The following is a 16,657-nucleotide window of genomic DNA, read 5'->3' as shown; positions in this document are numbered from 1 at the left end:
TGTAAATATTCCCACCACAGCAGGCTGCTGGCGCTCCAAGTGACTGTCGCTGAACACAAGTCAGAAGAGATGGGCGCCGTGGCCTCTCATGAGCCCCTGGGAGCCAGCTGCAGCCCACCCTGGGCACTCACCACATAGCAGGCTCTGCTTTAAGCATTAGACATAGGTTGGCACATATGACAAGAACAAGGACCACCTAGGTAACTTGGAATATCGACTCTGAGCTCACGTGCAGGGTGAGGGGCCTTTGTGAAGGCAGGCCCATGCTCACCGTGTTGACCCTGGCGTGCCCTTTGGGGCCCAGGGCACAGCAGATGCCCTTGTTTGCAGTGGCTGAGTCACGGGACCAAGGTTCAAGTCTGAACCCAGGCAGCTGCTTGCTGCACGTGCCAGAGTTTCCCCTTCTGTGAAACGTGAACTAGACCGAAATCAAGAGTCACAGATTCAAAAACCGATGGGAACCAGGCAGGTGGGATCAGTGGGTGAAGCAGGCCAAGTGTGTCGCTTTGCATTCTAAATACTGAAGTGTCATAACTGTAGTGGTGTAAATACATCAGACAAAAAGGTTAAAATAAAACAAATGCCCATGTATGTGCTACCCAAGCTAAGAAATAAGTTATCGCAAATGCAGTCACTTTCTTATTGAGATAAAGCTTGCATGCTAATCTTAAGCATAAGGCTTGGTCACTTTGCTGTGTCCACTCGTGAGGTTCAGATCAGGGTGGGGACCTTTACAGCTTTCAGACAGTCCTCCCCTTTCCACGCCAGGCAGCGCCTCCACCGCTAAGGTCTCTTCTGTTGGTTTTGCTTACTTTTGAACTTCATGTAGCTGGAATCTTAGCATATATATCCAGAGAAATTCTTGTGTAGCCATATGTTTTACCTTCAGAGAAAAACACGCTGTCCTTTTCCTTTCTTTCAAGTTCTCCCCCTTTTCAAGCCTCTTTGCACACACACACTTTGGAAAGCAGTGAAGGTACAGAGAAACCTTCCTCTAATGTGATCAATAGGACGATGCAAACTCTCTGTGATGGATGGAAATACGCCTTGGGCTTAAGGCTGGAGAGGCTGCAGGGAATGGTGGGGACTGTGGTCAAGGGAGAAACACCCTGGCTGCCAGTGGGGGAGCCGCCAGCTGAGAGTGACAGCGGGGAAATGTGGGCTCGGTGTGGCCAGATTTTCCCTGTTTCCTTGGGTACAAGAAATCTGAAGTCTTTAAAATGTGAAGTCTCTCATTTTTTTTTTAATATGGGCAACTGCTTTTGACTTGGAGCTCTTTGTGCGCCACGCCAGACACTTCTGTGGGCTGTGTAGCCTGGAAGCTGTTGGCTTGCCACCTCTGGATGAGACACTCCTCCAGACTGGAGTTCCAGGATTCAGGGGGCGGCCCCTCCTGCATCAGCCCCTAAGGACTAAGGAGCACCCCCCGTCCGCCCTGCAGTCCCCCTGCTTAGGGAGCTGAGAAAGCTCCCCGGTAGGAAGTGCAGCTCACCACCTCAGAGGGGCGTAATGCCTCTGGGTAGCTAGGATCACACCATCGACTCAAGGGACATGAGTTTGAGCAAACTCCAGGAGATGGCCAAGAACAGGGCAGCCTGGCGTGCTGCAGGCCGAGGGGTCACCAAGAGTCCAGCACGACTGCGCAACTGAACAACAACAACAGCTGGGATCCTGGCTTCTTTAAGAGCTTCTGGAAAAAGGATGGAAGGAGGAAGGAGAAGAGAAAGGGAGAGAGGAAAGGAGGGTTGAGCAGGAGGAGAGAGAGGGAGTTAGGGGAAGGGAAAGTGCCGCGTACTGACTCTCTGTTGTGACATGCGGGCGCTCTTTGTGAGGAATCCACTACACTCCGGTGAGATCAGTGTTATCACCACTTTACAGAGGAAGCAGCTGAGGTTTGCAGAGGTTGTCACCAATGCACGTAACTTGTGTGATGGAATCAGGATTAGCGCCCAGGACTAAGGCGGATGCATTCTGTCCTACGAGACAAGCACCTTACACGTCATAAGTAATGAACAAGTGCAACGCATCAGACAAAGGCTGCACAATTCGTTCCTTGAGGAGAAGGCATGAGACTCTAAAGACCAGGGGTGGAATGGTTCTGAGTGAAGACAAAGTCCAGTCTGTGTTTGCTCTGCGTGAAGACAAAGTCCAGTCCACCCAGTGCGTAGAAGGAGACATCCTGTGCCCTGCGGGGGAAGCCCGGAGGTGGGGAGATGTGTTTGGAAACCAGCAATGTTTCATTCACTCTGGGATGCACTTAATACGGTCACTCATTTGGTCATTTATTCATTAACTCTTTCAATGAACATAGATTGGGTACCTCAAAATGGAAGGCATTCTTCAAATAAGGGATACAGGGTGGAAAATACCTAGGTTTAGAAGGAAAAAAAAAACAAACATGAAGAAGAAAGCCAGAAGCTCAGTAACTGATAATAAAGGGAAAACAACTTCTGCAGCAGACCCACAGAAGGTCCTATAAATAAGGAAAAATAAAGGAGAAAGGAGGACTTGTCCCAGAAGACCTCAGAGCGGGTGTCAGGTCTGGGCTTAGAACAAGGGGGTTCTTCTAAGACTCTCTCACGTCTTTGGCTCTGCTTGGGTCCATCTTCTCTGGGGTTCAGCTTTTAAACACTCTGCTTCCGCTGCATTTGTCTCAAAGCCCCTCCATCTTTCTGAACCTTGGTCTTTCCATCTGTCAAAAGAGTAAGTGCTTTTATACTAACCGGTTTGGGAGCTAGAGGGTTTTGAAGGAGAATATAGTTTTCAAATTATAGATCTGGAAATAGGACAGATATGAGTTTAATTCCTGATTGTCGTTACCTATGCATATGATTTGGGGCAGGTTATTTAACTTCTCTGTACCTCAGTTTCCTCTTGTGTAAACCAGCATCAAAAATTGTACATAAATACTGTATGATATCACTTATATGTGAAATCTAGAACCCATACAGATGAATCTATATACAGAAAAGAAACAGACTCACAGATATAGAAAACAAACTTATGGTTATGAAAGCGGAGAGGGAGGGAAGCAAGGACATATAGCAGTATGAGGTTAACAGATACAAACCACTATATATAAAATAAATCAGCAATAAGGATTTAGTATATAGCACAGGGAATTATGAGGTGGGAATGGCAACCCACTCAATAGTCTTGCCTGGAGAATCCCATGGACAGAGGAGCCTGGTGGACTGCAGTCCACAGGGACGCAAAGAGTCAGACACGACTGAAGCGACTTCACACAAGCTCACAGGGGGTTTATACTCAATATAATAACCTATATTAGAATATAATCTGAAAAGATAACTGAATCATTTTGCTGTACGCTTGAAAAAAGTACCTATATCATATATATATGGACCTATATTATAGTTATGGTAAATGTTAAAGGAAATAAAAATTCTGAGCACAAGGCTTGGAGCATAACATGTGCTTAGTAGAGAGTTTTGTGTTGAGGAGCCGAGGGAAAATCGTGATGGAGCTGTTAGTGGTCCTGTGGTGATGATATGGTGATGGCGCCATTGATGATGATGGTGGGAGTGGGGCTGCTATGGTGAAGATCATGGTGCTGCTGTTACGGATGATGGTGGTGGTGATGGTCATTGCAGCCGAGAAGAAGAGACAGTCTGTTCTTCCTACGTAGCAAGGCAGGAAAGAAAGCTGTCTTACAAAGCCTAGTCTGAAAGGGCTCTGACTGGCATCAAGAGGAGCAAGGCTGACCTCTGTGGGGACCCATCTGGGATCTCCCAGCACACTAGGTGTAAACAGCCTAGTCTTTCCTTCAGCTCCTGCTGCCTCTCCCCTTTCCCAGTCCTCCTGGCAGACAGAGGGGCCCTGTCGGGAGACAGGTGGGGCGTGCAGCCCTGAGGAATAGTGGAAAATCCAGAAGACTTGGAAACATAAATAGGCTCATGCAGATAGTATAAAAGTCCTTTTTCTGAACTCACGTCAGGTAAACCTCAACTGACAGAAACTTGTACAACCACACCGAGACACTCCCACGGATGGATTAAATTAGGGCTCAAATAAACAGGGTGGGGGGTGGGCATCGAATCCCTTGTGGAGCCTGACCCTGCTGTTTTCTACTACTTGAGTTCAGTTCAGTTGCTCAGTCGTGTCCAACTCTTTGCGCTTATTTTTTCGAATGTTGAACCGTAGCCTAAATGCCCCTCCAACATCCCTGCATGTTGGCCGGGAACAGACGCTCAGACCCAGGGATGGAAGTCTGATTAAAACTTGCCAGATGATGAAAGCAGGTGGTCCCCTCCACTTCTGGCCCCCAGGGTTAGGAAGCAGAGGGGTGAGAAAGTAGCTGAGCTGGAAGGAAGGGACTAGACTTCTCACATTCCTTCACTGGATCAACATGCATTTGTTTGCTGTGCTCCATCCTGAACCTCGGGGGTGGGGATGGGGGCAGGCAGAGATGTCTAAAACCAGGGCCTGCCCTCTTACCCGCAGCTGTTACTCCTGGATAAACCATTTCCACATACTTTCTCTTAATGCATCTTCACAACAAGCCTGTGACATTTTCAGGACCCATTTTGCAGATAGGAAAACCTAACCTCAGAGTGGAAATTTTAAGCCAGAAGTGCAACCATATCTGTCATGCCTCAGTGCTCAACCTTTCCCACACATCACCTTGTGTTTTAGGAGAAGGCAGACAGTGTCAACAGAGGCAGGAGGGGCTAAAGAGTAGATTTCACATTGTGAGACTGTGGTTGGCAGATCCTACGTTAGGTTGTTTGTCCAAGATCTGTAATTAATTCAGTGTACACTAAACTGGTCATCTAAGCGAGACACTCTGCTGGGCTTTGCAAATGCTTTTCTGCTGCTGTGGAGGAAAAAGTGAAAGTATTAGTTGCTCAGCCATGTCCGACTCTTTGCAACCATATGGACTGTAGCCCACCAGGCTCCTTTGTTCATGGAATTCTCCAGAGAATACTGGAGTGGGTAGCCATTCTCTTCTCCATGGGATCTTCCCGACCCCAGGATCAAACTTGTGTCTCCCACACTGAAGACAGATTCTTTACTGTCTGAGCCACCAGGGGAGCCCAGGAAGACAAGTGTCCCTTGGTAAAATCATCTCTATTTTGAGATGGATCCATTCATAAATAACATAAATACTGGCTGATCATCCTCCAAGTACTAGGCACCATTCTAGGCATAGAAGACCCAGGGTGAACCAGAGAAATGGGGCAGAGAAGCAAGGCACCCAGTCCAACCTCAGCCAAATCCTGGAATCACGTGATTCCACGCTCACCAGGAAACCTAATCACAGCTTTGCTCCCATATAGGTCTGCCCTCGGGGAGAGAATGGGCCGGTCACATGGATTTTCCACAGTCTGACCCTTGTGACTGTTCATTTCTTAATTAAAATTAATCAACTGGCACTCTGCTTAGCCCTGACCGTGGAGGCTTCAGTGGCTTCTCCCTGATGCAGAGTTACCTGTCATGGGCAAGCTAAGCATTTGCCTCCAGGTTATTTTGATTAATTTTTTTTAAATAAATCATTGTAGGACCTCCCTGGTGTCCCATGGTTAAGACTCTGTGCTTCCAATACAGGAGGCATAAATATGATCGATATTCGGAAAGCTAAGATCCCAGATGCTGCATGCCATGGCTAAAAGATTAAAAATAGATAAATAGACAAACAAATCACTCATTGTAATCCGGCATGAAAAGTAGGGCATCTATGGCAGAATAGAAAAGGGAGCTTCTGGGATTGCTACCTTAGCCCCAGTCCTGATGCTGTTTTATTTTCCTAGTTTTGTTTCTCTTTCTTTTTTCACCTCCTTAAGAAAATTACTGTGTTGGATTTTATGTTATGAGTCACCTTAAATCATTCCTAAAAAATATGCTTAGTTTCATATGTTGGTTTCTTCACTTAACAGCTGTGGAGCTTGGGGAATTTCTTCTCCTTGTGACACAAGATTAATGCCCACCCCCACGCCCTGCATGGTGGTGAGAAATAAATAAGAGAATGAATAAAGTAAATAGCACCATAAGTGCACTCAATACATTTGTATTATAATAATAGTTTGATTAAGGATGGCTACAAGTAAATGTATATACATATACTTAAGTTCTGCCTGAGGGGATTGGGGAAATCCAAAGGAAGGTAGTCTTTTTTTTTTTAATTCTAAATTTATATGCTACTTATTTATTTTATTGGAAGAGAAAGAGGTGACAGAGAATGAGATGGTTTGATGGCATCACCGATTCAGTGGACTTGAGTTTGAGCAAATTCCAGGAGATAATGAAGGACAGCGAAGCTTGGCATGCTGTAGTCCATGGGGTTGCGAAGGGTTAGACACAACTTAGCCACTAAACAGCAACGTAGTTAATTTACAATGTGTTAGTTTCAGGTGTACAGCAAAGTGAATAAGTTATACATACATCCACTTCCCAGGTGGTGCTAATGGTAAAGAACCCTCCTGCCAATGTAAGAGACACAAGAGATGCAGGCTCTATCCCTGGGTCGGGAAGATCCCCTGGAGGAGGGCATGGCAACCCTCTCCAGTATTCTTGATTGGAGAATTCCATGGACAGAGGAGCCTGGTGGGCTACAGTCCATAGGGTCGCAAAGAATCCACCACGACTGAAGCGACTTGGTACACCCAGCAGTCTTCTTTAGATACTCTCCCCATACAGGCCGTTACAGAGTATCGAGGAAGGTAGTCTTGTGCAGAAACATAAAAGATAACTAAAGATTCTCCAGGTGACAAGATGAGGAAGGGCCTGCCGTGGAAGGGAGCAGCAGGGCCAAAGTCACAGAGGTAGGAATGTGGGCGGCCTCGGGAATGGTGGCGGAGGCGGTGTAGTCGCTAAGTCGCGTCCGACTCTTGCAACCCCAAATGGAGAGCTGGCCTGTATGGTGGCAGCAGGTGGAAGCAGAAAGGGTTTTCTGCCTGTCCAGGGTTCCAAACCGAAGGTGCATTCCTGCATCCTCCAGCCCACCACTCTCAAACTGTAGTGTGTATCAGAATCATCTGGGAAAGCTTGTTTTTAAAACACAAGAGTCCCAAGTCCTGGCTTCAGGGACTCAGACCCCCTAGGCCCAAGGCAGTGCTGAAGAATCTGCCGTTTCAGCGTGCTGTGTGATGGTGATTAGGGTGGTCCTCAGCGCCGACTTGGGGCAGCCCTGTTCCATGCCTTGCTCCATCTCCTGCTGCAGCCACGCACTTGGACATGCATGTGCTCACATGTGTGCAAGCGCACGCATGCACGTACACACACACACTCTCTCTCTCTCTCCCCTTCCTCCTTCCTCCCGCCTGATCCCCGACTCTGTCCACGGGGCAAACCCCAGCCAGGAATTTCCCGAAGTGCCTTTCCGATCCCATCCCCGTCCTGCAGGCCTGCATCTCCTCCTCTCATATTCCTGCCAGAGAAATACAGAATCACGACCCCTACAGTGAACACAAACATTGTTTTCATCTTGTGGCTCCAGTTCAGGCAGGTACCTGGGCAAATTCTCCATGTAAATGCCAGGGTGAGGTCAGGACTCAGAAGATCCAAGAAGGGATCAGGGGTGTTGAACACGGTTCCGGTGAAGCGATGGCTCCCTCGCAGCCGCAAACCCGTCTGAACCTCTTTCTCCCTCTCTCTGCAGAGAGTGGTCTGCACGGCTGGTCTCAAGTGGTATCCTCACCCTGCCCTGATTCACTGCGTCAAAGGTTGTGAGGTGAGTTTCTCAGAATGGTCCCACCATGGTTGTCCCTCTTATTGTTACTCATGGTAACATTTGTGGTACCTGCTAAGTGCTTTAGATACCCCTTTAACAGACTTCTTGGGTGGGAGTCAGCCGTCCTGTCTTACAGCTCATGAAACTGATGCACAGAGATGGCGACACACATTCAGACACACGTTGAGTGGCTCACAGTCAGGATTCCAGACCGGGTGTTTCTGGCTCCATGGAATATTGCCTCTGAAAGGGAGAAAGGGAGTGAACGAGTCCATATTGATTTAGCAGCTGTAATACGCCAGACATTTTACCAGCATGGACTCATTTAACTTTTCAGAAGCACGTGAGGCAGGTTTCTTTTTTTTTGAATTTCTTCTTTTTCTGACACCATTAGCTGCAGGTCACTTCCTTCTGCCCAACATCTTTGTCATTCATGTGTTTATCAACTCCAAAGGAGATAGGGACACCTTATCCCAACTGCTTAGAGCTGGAGGCAGAACAGCTCCTCTGACCCTTCAGTGGAGCCAATCCCTGGAACTTGGCATTTTGGCGCTCTGTCCCTGGGTATCAGTGATAAGCTTGGGGAGGGGCAGGGCCAGGGTACTTGGCCTATCACCTGTGTTCTCAAGGGGGTGCTGTCCTTGGAGGTCAGAGACATTCTGTGCACCTCTGTGCCCACCTAAGTCTTTTCAGCTGGCATCAAAAGGAAGCCCCAGATCCTGTCCAAGTGGACGCCCACATCTCTGTGGTCCCCTCAGACCCCTCAGGAAAAGCCAGGTGGAAAGGACTAGACTGCTCTAGAAAACTTTCTATTTGATGGAATTCTTAAAATGTCACAACCAGAATGCTCTTCTAAGTGATGGGGAGACTGAGACCAAGCTAGCAGCCAGGTCTCACGTTTGATGGAATGCCAAACTGGAACGGCTCTTAATGTGATCTAGCCTCCTCGTCTGTTGGGTAGACTGGAAGAGGGCTAGAGGGGGATGGATCAGCCCAAGGTTGCGTAGCATAACAGACATAGAGCTAAAGCATGAACCCAGGTCTCCTGGCTTCCAGGCCTGTGAATTTTCTCCTTCACTGGCCACTCCTGCCCACAGACCACCCCCTGGCCTGTCAGGATTACAGGCCAGTCCCTGGGTTGTATTTCTTTCTGTATGGGCTAGGGACCTCCTGTGGCATCTTCTTAGGGCACAGGACACTGTAGTTTTTAAGAACTCCCCTTCTCCCAAGATTCAGCAGAAATGGCAAAACCAAAGCCAAGGACCCAAGACAGTGGCATCCTGCCATCTCTCTGGATCAGTCCAGCATTTCAGAAACAGGAAGCTTGGGTTACCTGGGCATGCCTTCTGCTGAGTCGGCAGTCGGGGCGACCAGTGTGACAGCAGAATTCGATCCCTCCTTTGACTCAGCACTAAGGCCTTGGAGACCCTCACCTGCCCGGCTCTCAGCTCTGCCAAGTGATGCTTATCGCCTCTGCCCTTGCAGGCGCCCCCTTGTCTCCTTGCCTTCTAATAGCTTGTCTCTTATCTGGCCTGGAAAGTTTGCTTAGAAAAGGCACAAATGCAGGGTCCTGGGAGGAGCTATCATCCTGGAATATCTACAGTAGCCGAGATTGATAAAGGGTTTGGGAACCTTGAGCCCCCTCCCCTCTGCCCCAAGCTGTGTCTAAATTAGTAATTTAATTGCTTGTCTATCAGAGCTTCACTGGGGGCCTATTCTGCGCCCAGCACTGGTCTACATTCCGAGAGTGCAATGGTTTTAGTCAAGTGAGAACAGTAACTATGCTCTCTTGACTCATCTAGATATCTTCTTAACCTTTCATCCATCCATCCGTCCACCCTTTTACTGATCATTTTACAAGATAAACATTTAAGGAAAATGTATTTGATAAAGGTTTGCTCAAATTGCCAGCATTTTGCTAGGAAATCTAAGATATAAAAATTTGGATGACATACGTCCCCTGTCCGTAAGGAACTCACAGTATAGTAAAAGAGATAGTTAAAGAAGAGTTCTAAACTAATACACCAAGAGCTATAAGCCAAGCAGGTGCAGGAAGCTTCAGAAGCACACGGAATCCCAGGGTTCTAGGGAAGGCATTTTGGAAGGGTGATGTTTGAGCTCTATCTTGAAGGATGACTTGTTTTCTGGAACACACTGTCAGTAGAAGCATGAGAGACACCAGAGAGAGAAGCAACCTCTAAGTTGTAGAGCTTCTCACATGTGATTCTCTCTCTATAGAAAGTCTCCCGTCTCCACCCCCTGATTAATTTCCACCATCTGATTAACTCCTACTCATCTTATGATCTCAGCTGAAACAATCGTTTCCTCGGAGACCCCTTCGTGGACTTCTCTGATTAGGTCAGACCTTCCTGCTCTTAATTCTAACAGCATCAGGTACCTTTCCTCCCAAGTTCTTATCAAAGTTAAAATCAGCAATTAGATAAGTGATCCCTTGAACAAAGTCTGCCTCCTCACTACAATGTAAGACCTACAGGAGGAGGAGCTCTATTGGGTTGGCCAAAAAGTTCATTCAGGTTAGCCTTTAACCTTTTAGGGAAAATCCGAACAATGTTTTGGCCAACCCAATACATTGACTCATTATTACATTCCACCCCCCCTTTTTTTAAAGCACAGTGTGTGACACATAGTAGGTGTTCAACAGACAGGATTGAATAGAAGATGAATGGATAGATGGGTGGGTGGGTGGATATAGCTGCAGGAAAGGGCACACAGAAGACAGTAGCTAGTGATGAGACTAGAGATACCTTTCAGTGGCCCAATAAAAAAAGAAACACTTTATTTTACTTTTATTTTATTTTTCTTCCTCCTCTTCTTCTCCAGCTACTCCTTTATCAAGCCAGTTCTTTTTATTTTAGGAAAGGGACATTTGGTTTCTGTGATTAGTCCTTTCTATATGATATGAGAAAGAACATAGGAAAGAGAGCCCCCAGACAGATCTCCTAAGGCTCAGAAAAGAGCAAAGGGCTTAACCTTTGTGGCCGCTGCCTCTCTGCTCCAATACGAATGTGGTTACTGTGTCCGTTACGGCAGTCACAGGCAGAGTCCCACCTGTGTTCACAGCCTTGCGTGTGTGCACACGCCGTTGGGCACAGTTCTGTCTGCTCTTGGCTCTGTCTTGCTAAGAGCTTTTTTAGACCCTAGTAGGGTGGTGATGAAATGGAATCAGGCCTCAAGAGTTGGTGGCACGAAGACTGTGTGAATCTGGAGCACAGATGCAAGAGACAAGGATGCCACACAGGCTGGCCTCCTTGTGAATTTGGGTCTCCCCAGAGCAAGCCCACAGAAGTCAGGGCGGGAGGGAGAGACCGCTGGGTCACAGAGGTGGTGCTGAAAGGCAGGGGTCTTAGCCAGCTGTTGACATCTTCTTTCTCATCAACAAGTCACTGAGCGTCAGAGACCCCCAAGCCGAACTTTATTCAGAGAAGTTTCTCTTTGATTTCCTTTCTGTATTAGAGGGTTACACAGGATTACCTCTGATGAGGGGAGGGGTATGTTCATTGCTTTGAGAAAAACAGTGGTCTAATTCTGCCTCTTCATTTTACCACTGGGAGCCCTGAGGCCCAGAGACAATAAGCCACTTACTCAAAATGATCGAGTAGCCAACCAGGTTACACAGTATGCTAAGTGTTCAGGTGGGAAATGCAAGTGCTAGGGGTTGCAGAGACCCCTGCCTCTGCCCTAAACTGACTCTGGGTTCAGATCAGTAATAACTCTATCATCTTTTCATCATCTTTCAAGCATCACAGAGTTGGAGAAACACAGGGAAGAAAAGAGAGAAATCGGCATATTCTAGATATTACCTAGAAGGGTAAAGAAAAGTGAGATGTCAGCTTAGATTGAAATCTCTTCTCTGCCTCTGCCAGTTTGCTTGTGTCCAAGTCCCTTTCTTGCCCTGAGCCCCAAGGTCTTAATGTGTAATGTGGGAAGAGCAATGCCTACCTCACGTGTTTTTTTTTTTTTTGAGAACAAAAGGAAAACGAACATGGAAGGTGTGTGACATTCAGTATATCTATACTGTCATATTAGAGGAGAAAGTGTCCGCAATCACACACCAACTGTTGTGCCAAATTCATATGAATTCTTACGTTCAGTCTCTATAGTTCTTTGTTAGTTTACATTCAGCTTCCCAGTGTATTTGCATATATGTTTATTGTAAATTATGGTTGTATATATCTACTACCAGGAAAGTAGGGGGAGGGGTTAGATTTTCTTATTTCTCCAAGTGAAAGGAGCCCTGTGCTTCAGGAAGACCTAGTGCTTTTGCATACCCAGCATATAAGTGTGTGTCTCCTAGTATAACTGTGGCTGAGTGGGGAGAAAATCTTGGCTAGTTAAGAGTCTTTAAAAATGGCAGACATGATGATTTGTCCAAAAGGGTGTAGGGATTTGAAGCCAGGTAGGCTGACTCAGAGGTTTGTGAGAAGAAGAGAGACAGCTGAATATTTAGAGAAGCCAGTCGCTGCTCACTCCAGGATGCTCATCAGGCCTCCCTTCTTCCTGCCTCTCTCCTCACGTACAGCCCTTCATGGGAGACAATTACTGCGATGCCATCAACAACCGAGCCTTCTGCAACTATGATGGTGGAGATTGTTGCGCTTCTACAGTGAAGACCAAAAAGGTAGGTAGGCCAGTGCACCCCCTCTGCGGCCGTCTCCAACTCACTGGCCCAGGATCGACCCTGGGTGTTGGACAGCCTATTGACCTGGCTGTGTCAGCATTCCCCTACGAGTTTCATTGTGTTCTATGACATTGTATTTTTCATTCTTTCACTCAGTGGTGGTGGTGGTTTAGGCGCTAAGTCATGTCTGACTCTTGCGACCTCATGCGCTGTGGCCCCTCCAGGCTCTTCTGTCCATGGGATTCTCCAGGCAAGAACACTGGAGTGGGCTGCCATTTCCTTCTCCATGTTACTCAGTAGTTGAGCTCATATCATGTGCTGAGCCCTGAACTAGGTGTGGAGGTTCATGGATGGTCTTTGTAGGTGAGGTCGCTTAACCTCAAAGCCTAGAGTCAGATATGGAAGCTGGCAAGTTGAAGAGCGATGCTTTTTAAAGGAAAGGACAGAATTCTCTGAGGACCCAGGCAAAGGGTTGGAGAAGACTCTGTGGTGGGATCTTCATCAACACACACCACTGAGGGATGAGAAGGGGCAGGGAGGTGGCCAGGAGAAGTGTCTGGGGCAGGAGGCTGGCATGTGAAATCCTAGAGAGCACACACGTTTAGGGAGTGTGGCTAAAGCCTAGGGGAAGATGGAAGATGAGACGTCCCTGACAAGGTCAGTTATGCTCTTTAAGCATTTAATAATGTCTTTCATTGTTCACACCTGGAAAATCAGTGGGTGTGGTCTCGGTCACCATTTTCTTCCTTAGCATATTAGGATGTCGCAGAGGTGATTCAAGTATTTATGGTAAAACTGGAGCATCCAGTTAAGATGCGGTGGCACCCCCCCCACAGAGGAGTGGCCACCTCCACTTTCCTCCTGGTGAGAGCTGGAGCCAGAGTTTGGTGCCTGGGCCAAGAGTTGGGAGAGAGGTGACCACTCTGGCCCAGTGTGAGTTAAAAAGATTCCTGTGATGAATGAGTTCATCGGGAACAGTTTCTATTTTCATGTGCATCTACATTCTAAGCTGGAAAATCATTTGACCTTCTCTCTCATTTTAAAGAGGGGAAACTGTTCTTGAGGTGGGTGGGGAGTGCACACACTCATGGTCATTTCGGCTACAGAACCCTCTGTGATGACGTGGTCCAGACTTTGCATTGCCTTAATGGGGGTTCTGAGACCCATCAAGGAGGGATGATTTGTCCAAGGAAGAATAGGGAGTGATAGAGCGAGGTTCCTGGCTTCTGTCCCCGCCCCTTTGTACTGCAGCGTCCTTAAGACAAATTGCTCCTTCAAGAAAGATGCTCTGATTCTAAACGAAGGGGTAAACAGGGCAAGACCCAAGAAACACTCCAATTGGAGACCTGTTACTGCATCTCTTGGTAGCTGCCAGGCTTACTGGTTGCGTTTGCTTTGCTGTATATTGTTAGTATACTTAGTATATGGTTGTGATGTACAATAATTTATGAAACTATTTCTCTCCAACTTTTGATTTTAACTTTTCGGTGATTTCATCTTCTCACAATGACAATGATGCTAATGAACATTTTTGCACAGACATATTCTATAACTGTAATTATTCATTTACAACTGATTCTTAGAATTGACATGAGCAGGATATAAGATGTGAGCATTTTTTTAATATTTTAATCTTATTGGCATATATTTGGTTTTCAGAGTTCTGTTAGTTTCAGGTGCAGAGTAAAGTGATTCAGTTATACATACAGTCCTTCTTCTTTAAGATTCTTTCCTCGTATAGATTATCACGGAATACTGCAGAGAGTCCCCTCTGCTATACAGTACAGCCTTCTTGGTTATCTGTCTTACGTATGTTAGTGTGTGTATTTACCCCAAGCTCTTCTTTATCCCTCCCGTGCCATGTATCCCTTTTGGTGACATAAGTTTGTTTTTGATATCTGTAAATCTGTTCCTGTTTTATGAGTAAGTTCATTGGTATCTTTTTAAAAATTAGATTCCACATATGAGTGATATCATCTTTGTCTTTCTCTGTATGACTTCACTTCTTATGGTCATCTCTGGGCCCATCCATGTTGCTGCAAATAGCATTATTTCATTCTTTTTTATGGCTGAGTAATATTCTATTATATATATATATTATATATATATATATGTACCATATCTTCTTTTTCCCTTCCTCTGTCAGTGGACAGTTAGATGACTTCCATGTCTTGGCTATTGTAAAACAATGCTGCAGTGAACAGTGGGGTGGATGTTTAGTATATTCATTTTGACAATATTGATTCTTCCAATCCAGTTAACATAGTGTAATCTTCCATCTGTGTCATAGCTGATTTCTTTCATCAGTGTCTTATAATTTTCAGAGTAGATTTATTCATAGGTATTTTATTATTTTTGGTGTGATGGTAATTGGGATTGTTTCCTTAATTTCTCTTTCTGATCTTTTGTTGTTAATATATAGGAATGCGAGAGATGCCTGTGCATTTATATTCTGCGACTTTACCACATTGATTGATTAGCTCTTGTATTTTTCTGGTGACAGCTTTAGGATTTTCTATACACATTATCAGGTCATCTGTAAACAGTGTCAGTTTCACATCTTTTTTTCCAATTTGGATTATTTTTATTCCTTTTCTCTGATTGCCATGGCTAAGACTTCCAAAACTATGTTGAATAAAAGTGGTAACAGTGGATTTCCTTGCCTTGTTCCTATCTTAGAGGAAATGCTTTTGGCTTTTTACCATTGAGAATGATGTTAGCTGTGGGTTTGTCTGATATAGCCTTTATTATGTTGAGTTAAATTCCCTGTATTCCCACTTTCTGGAGGGCTTTTATCATAAATAGGTGTTGAATTTTGTCTGAACCTTTGTCTGTATCTATTGAGATGATCATATGGTTTTTATTCTTGTTTGTTCATGTAGTGTATCACAGTGATTGATTTGCAGATATTGAAGAATCCTTGCATCCCTAGGATAAAGCCTGCTTGATCATGATGTGTGATCCTTTTAATGTATGGTTGCATTTGGTTTGCTAGTTTTACACTATGTTCATCAGTGATATTGGCCGGTAATTTTCTTTTTTTATGTGTAGTGTATTTTGTCTGCTTTTGGTATCAGGATTATGATGGCCTCATAAAATGAGTTTGAGAGTGTTCCCCCCTCTGCAGTTTTGGAAGATTTTCAAAATGAGAAGTGTTAACTCCTCTAAATGTTTGATAGAGTTTCCTGTGAAGCCATCTGGTCCTGAACTTTTGTTTGTTGGAAGTTTTTTAATCTGTGTTTAAGTTTCAGTACTTGTGATTGGTCTCTTCATATTCCTATGTCTTCCTGATTCAGTCTTGAAAGAGTGTATCCTTTAAGAATCTTTCCTTTTTTTTCCCTAAGTTGATCAATTTATTGGTGTGTAGTTCTTCTAGTAGTCTCTCGTGGTCATTTGTATGTCTATGATGTCTGTTGTAACTTCTTTTTCATTTCTAATTTTATGGATTTGAGTCCTCTCCCTTTTTTTCTTGATGAGTCTGCCTAAAGGTTTATCAATTTTGTTTATCTTCTCAAAGAATCAGCTTTATGTTTCATTGATCTTTGTTACTGTTTTCTTCATTTCCATTTCATTTATTTCTGCTCCGATCTTTCTTTCTTTCTTTCTTTCTGCTATCTTGGGATTTTGTTTGTTCCTCTTTAGTTGTTCTAGGTATAAGGCTAGGTTGTTTGTTGAAATTTTTCTTGTCTCCTGAGGTAGGACTGTATTGCTATAAACTTCCCTCATAGAAATGGTTTTGCTGCATCCCGATGGTTTTGGATTGTTATGTTTTCATTGTCATTTGTCTCTAGGTATTTTTTTCCTTGATTTCTTCAGTGATCCATTGGTTGTTTAGTAACATATTGTTTAGTCTCCATGTGTTTGTGTTTTTAAAGTTTTTCGCCCTAGTAATTGATGTCTAACTCCTAGCACTGTGGTTGGAAAAGATGTTTAATTTCAATTTTCTAAAATTTACCAAGGCTTGATTTGTGGCCCAAGATGTGATCCATCCTAGAGAATGTTTCACATGCACTTGAGAAAAAAATGTATTCTGTTGCTTTCAGATGGAATGTTCTATAAATATCAATTAAGGCCTGTGTTTCCTTCTTGATTTTCTGTCTGGATGATCTGTCCATGTATGAGAGTAGTGTTTTAAGGTCACCCATGATTAATGTGTCTATTTCTTCTTTCCTGGCTGTTAGCACTTGCCTTATATATTAAGGGGCTCCTATATTGGGTGCATATAAATGTACAATTGTTGTATCTTCTTCTTGGATTGATCCCTTGATCATTATGTAGAGTCCTTCCTTGTCTCTCGTCTTTATTTTAAAGTCTGTTTTGTCTGACATGAG

The 16,657-nt window shown here is 45.0% G+C and overlaps 1 protein-coding gene across 1 annotated transcript in view; it reads left to right on the top strand.

Annotated features, from left to right (window-relative positions):
* Nucleotides 1-16,657, top strand: part of PAPPA (pappalysin 1) — a 259,266-nt gene that overhangs the window by 222,868 nt on the left and 19,741 nt on the right. Inside the window, exons 20-21 of the mRNA XM_070459199.1 lie at nt 7,616-7,687; nt 12,228-12,326. Coding sequence (XP_070315300.1) covers nt 7,616-7,687; nt 12,228-12,326 — 171 coding nt within the window. The remainder of the gene's footprint in view (nt 1-7,615; nt 7,688-12,227; nt 12,327-16,657) is intronic.

This window comes from Odocoileus virginianus, chromosome 31 (assembly GCF_023699985.2).
Source record: "Odocoileus virginianus isolate 20LAN1187 ecotype Illinois chromosome 31, Ovbor_1.2, whole genome shotgun sequence".
NCBI classification, from domain to species: Eukaryota; Metazoa; Chordata; class Mammalia; order Artiodactyla; family Cervidae; genus Odocoileus; species Odocoileus virginianus.
Note: the sequence above shows the minus strand (reverse complement) of the source record. Positions and strands in the feature narration are given on the sequence as shown.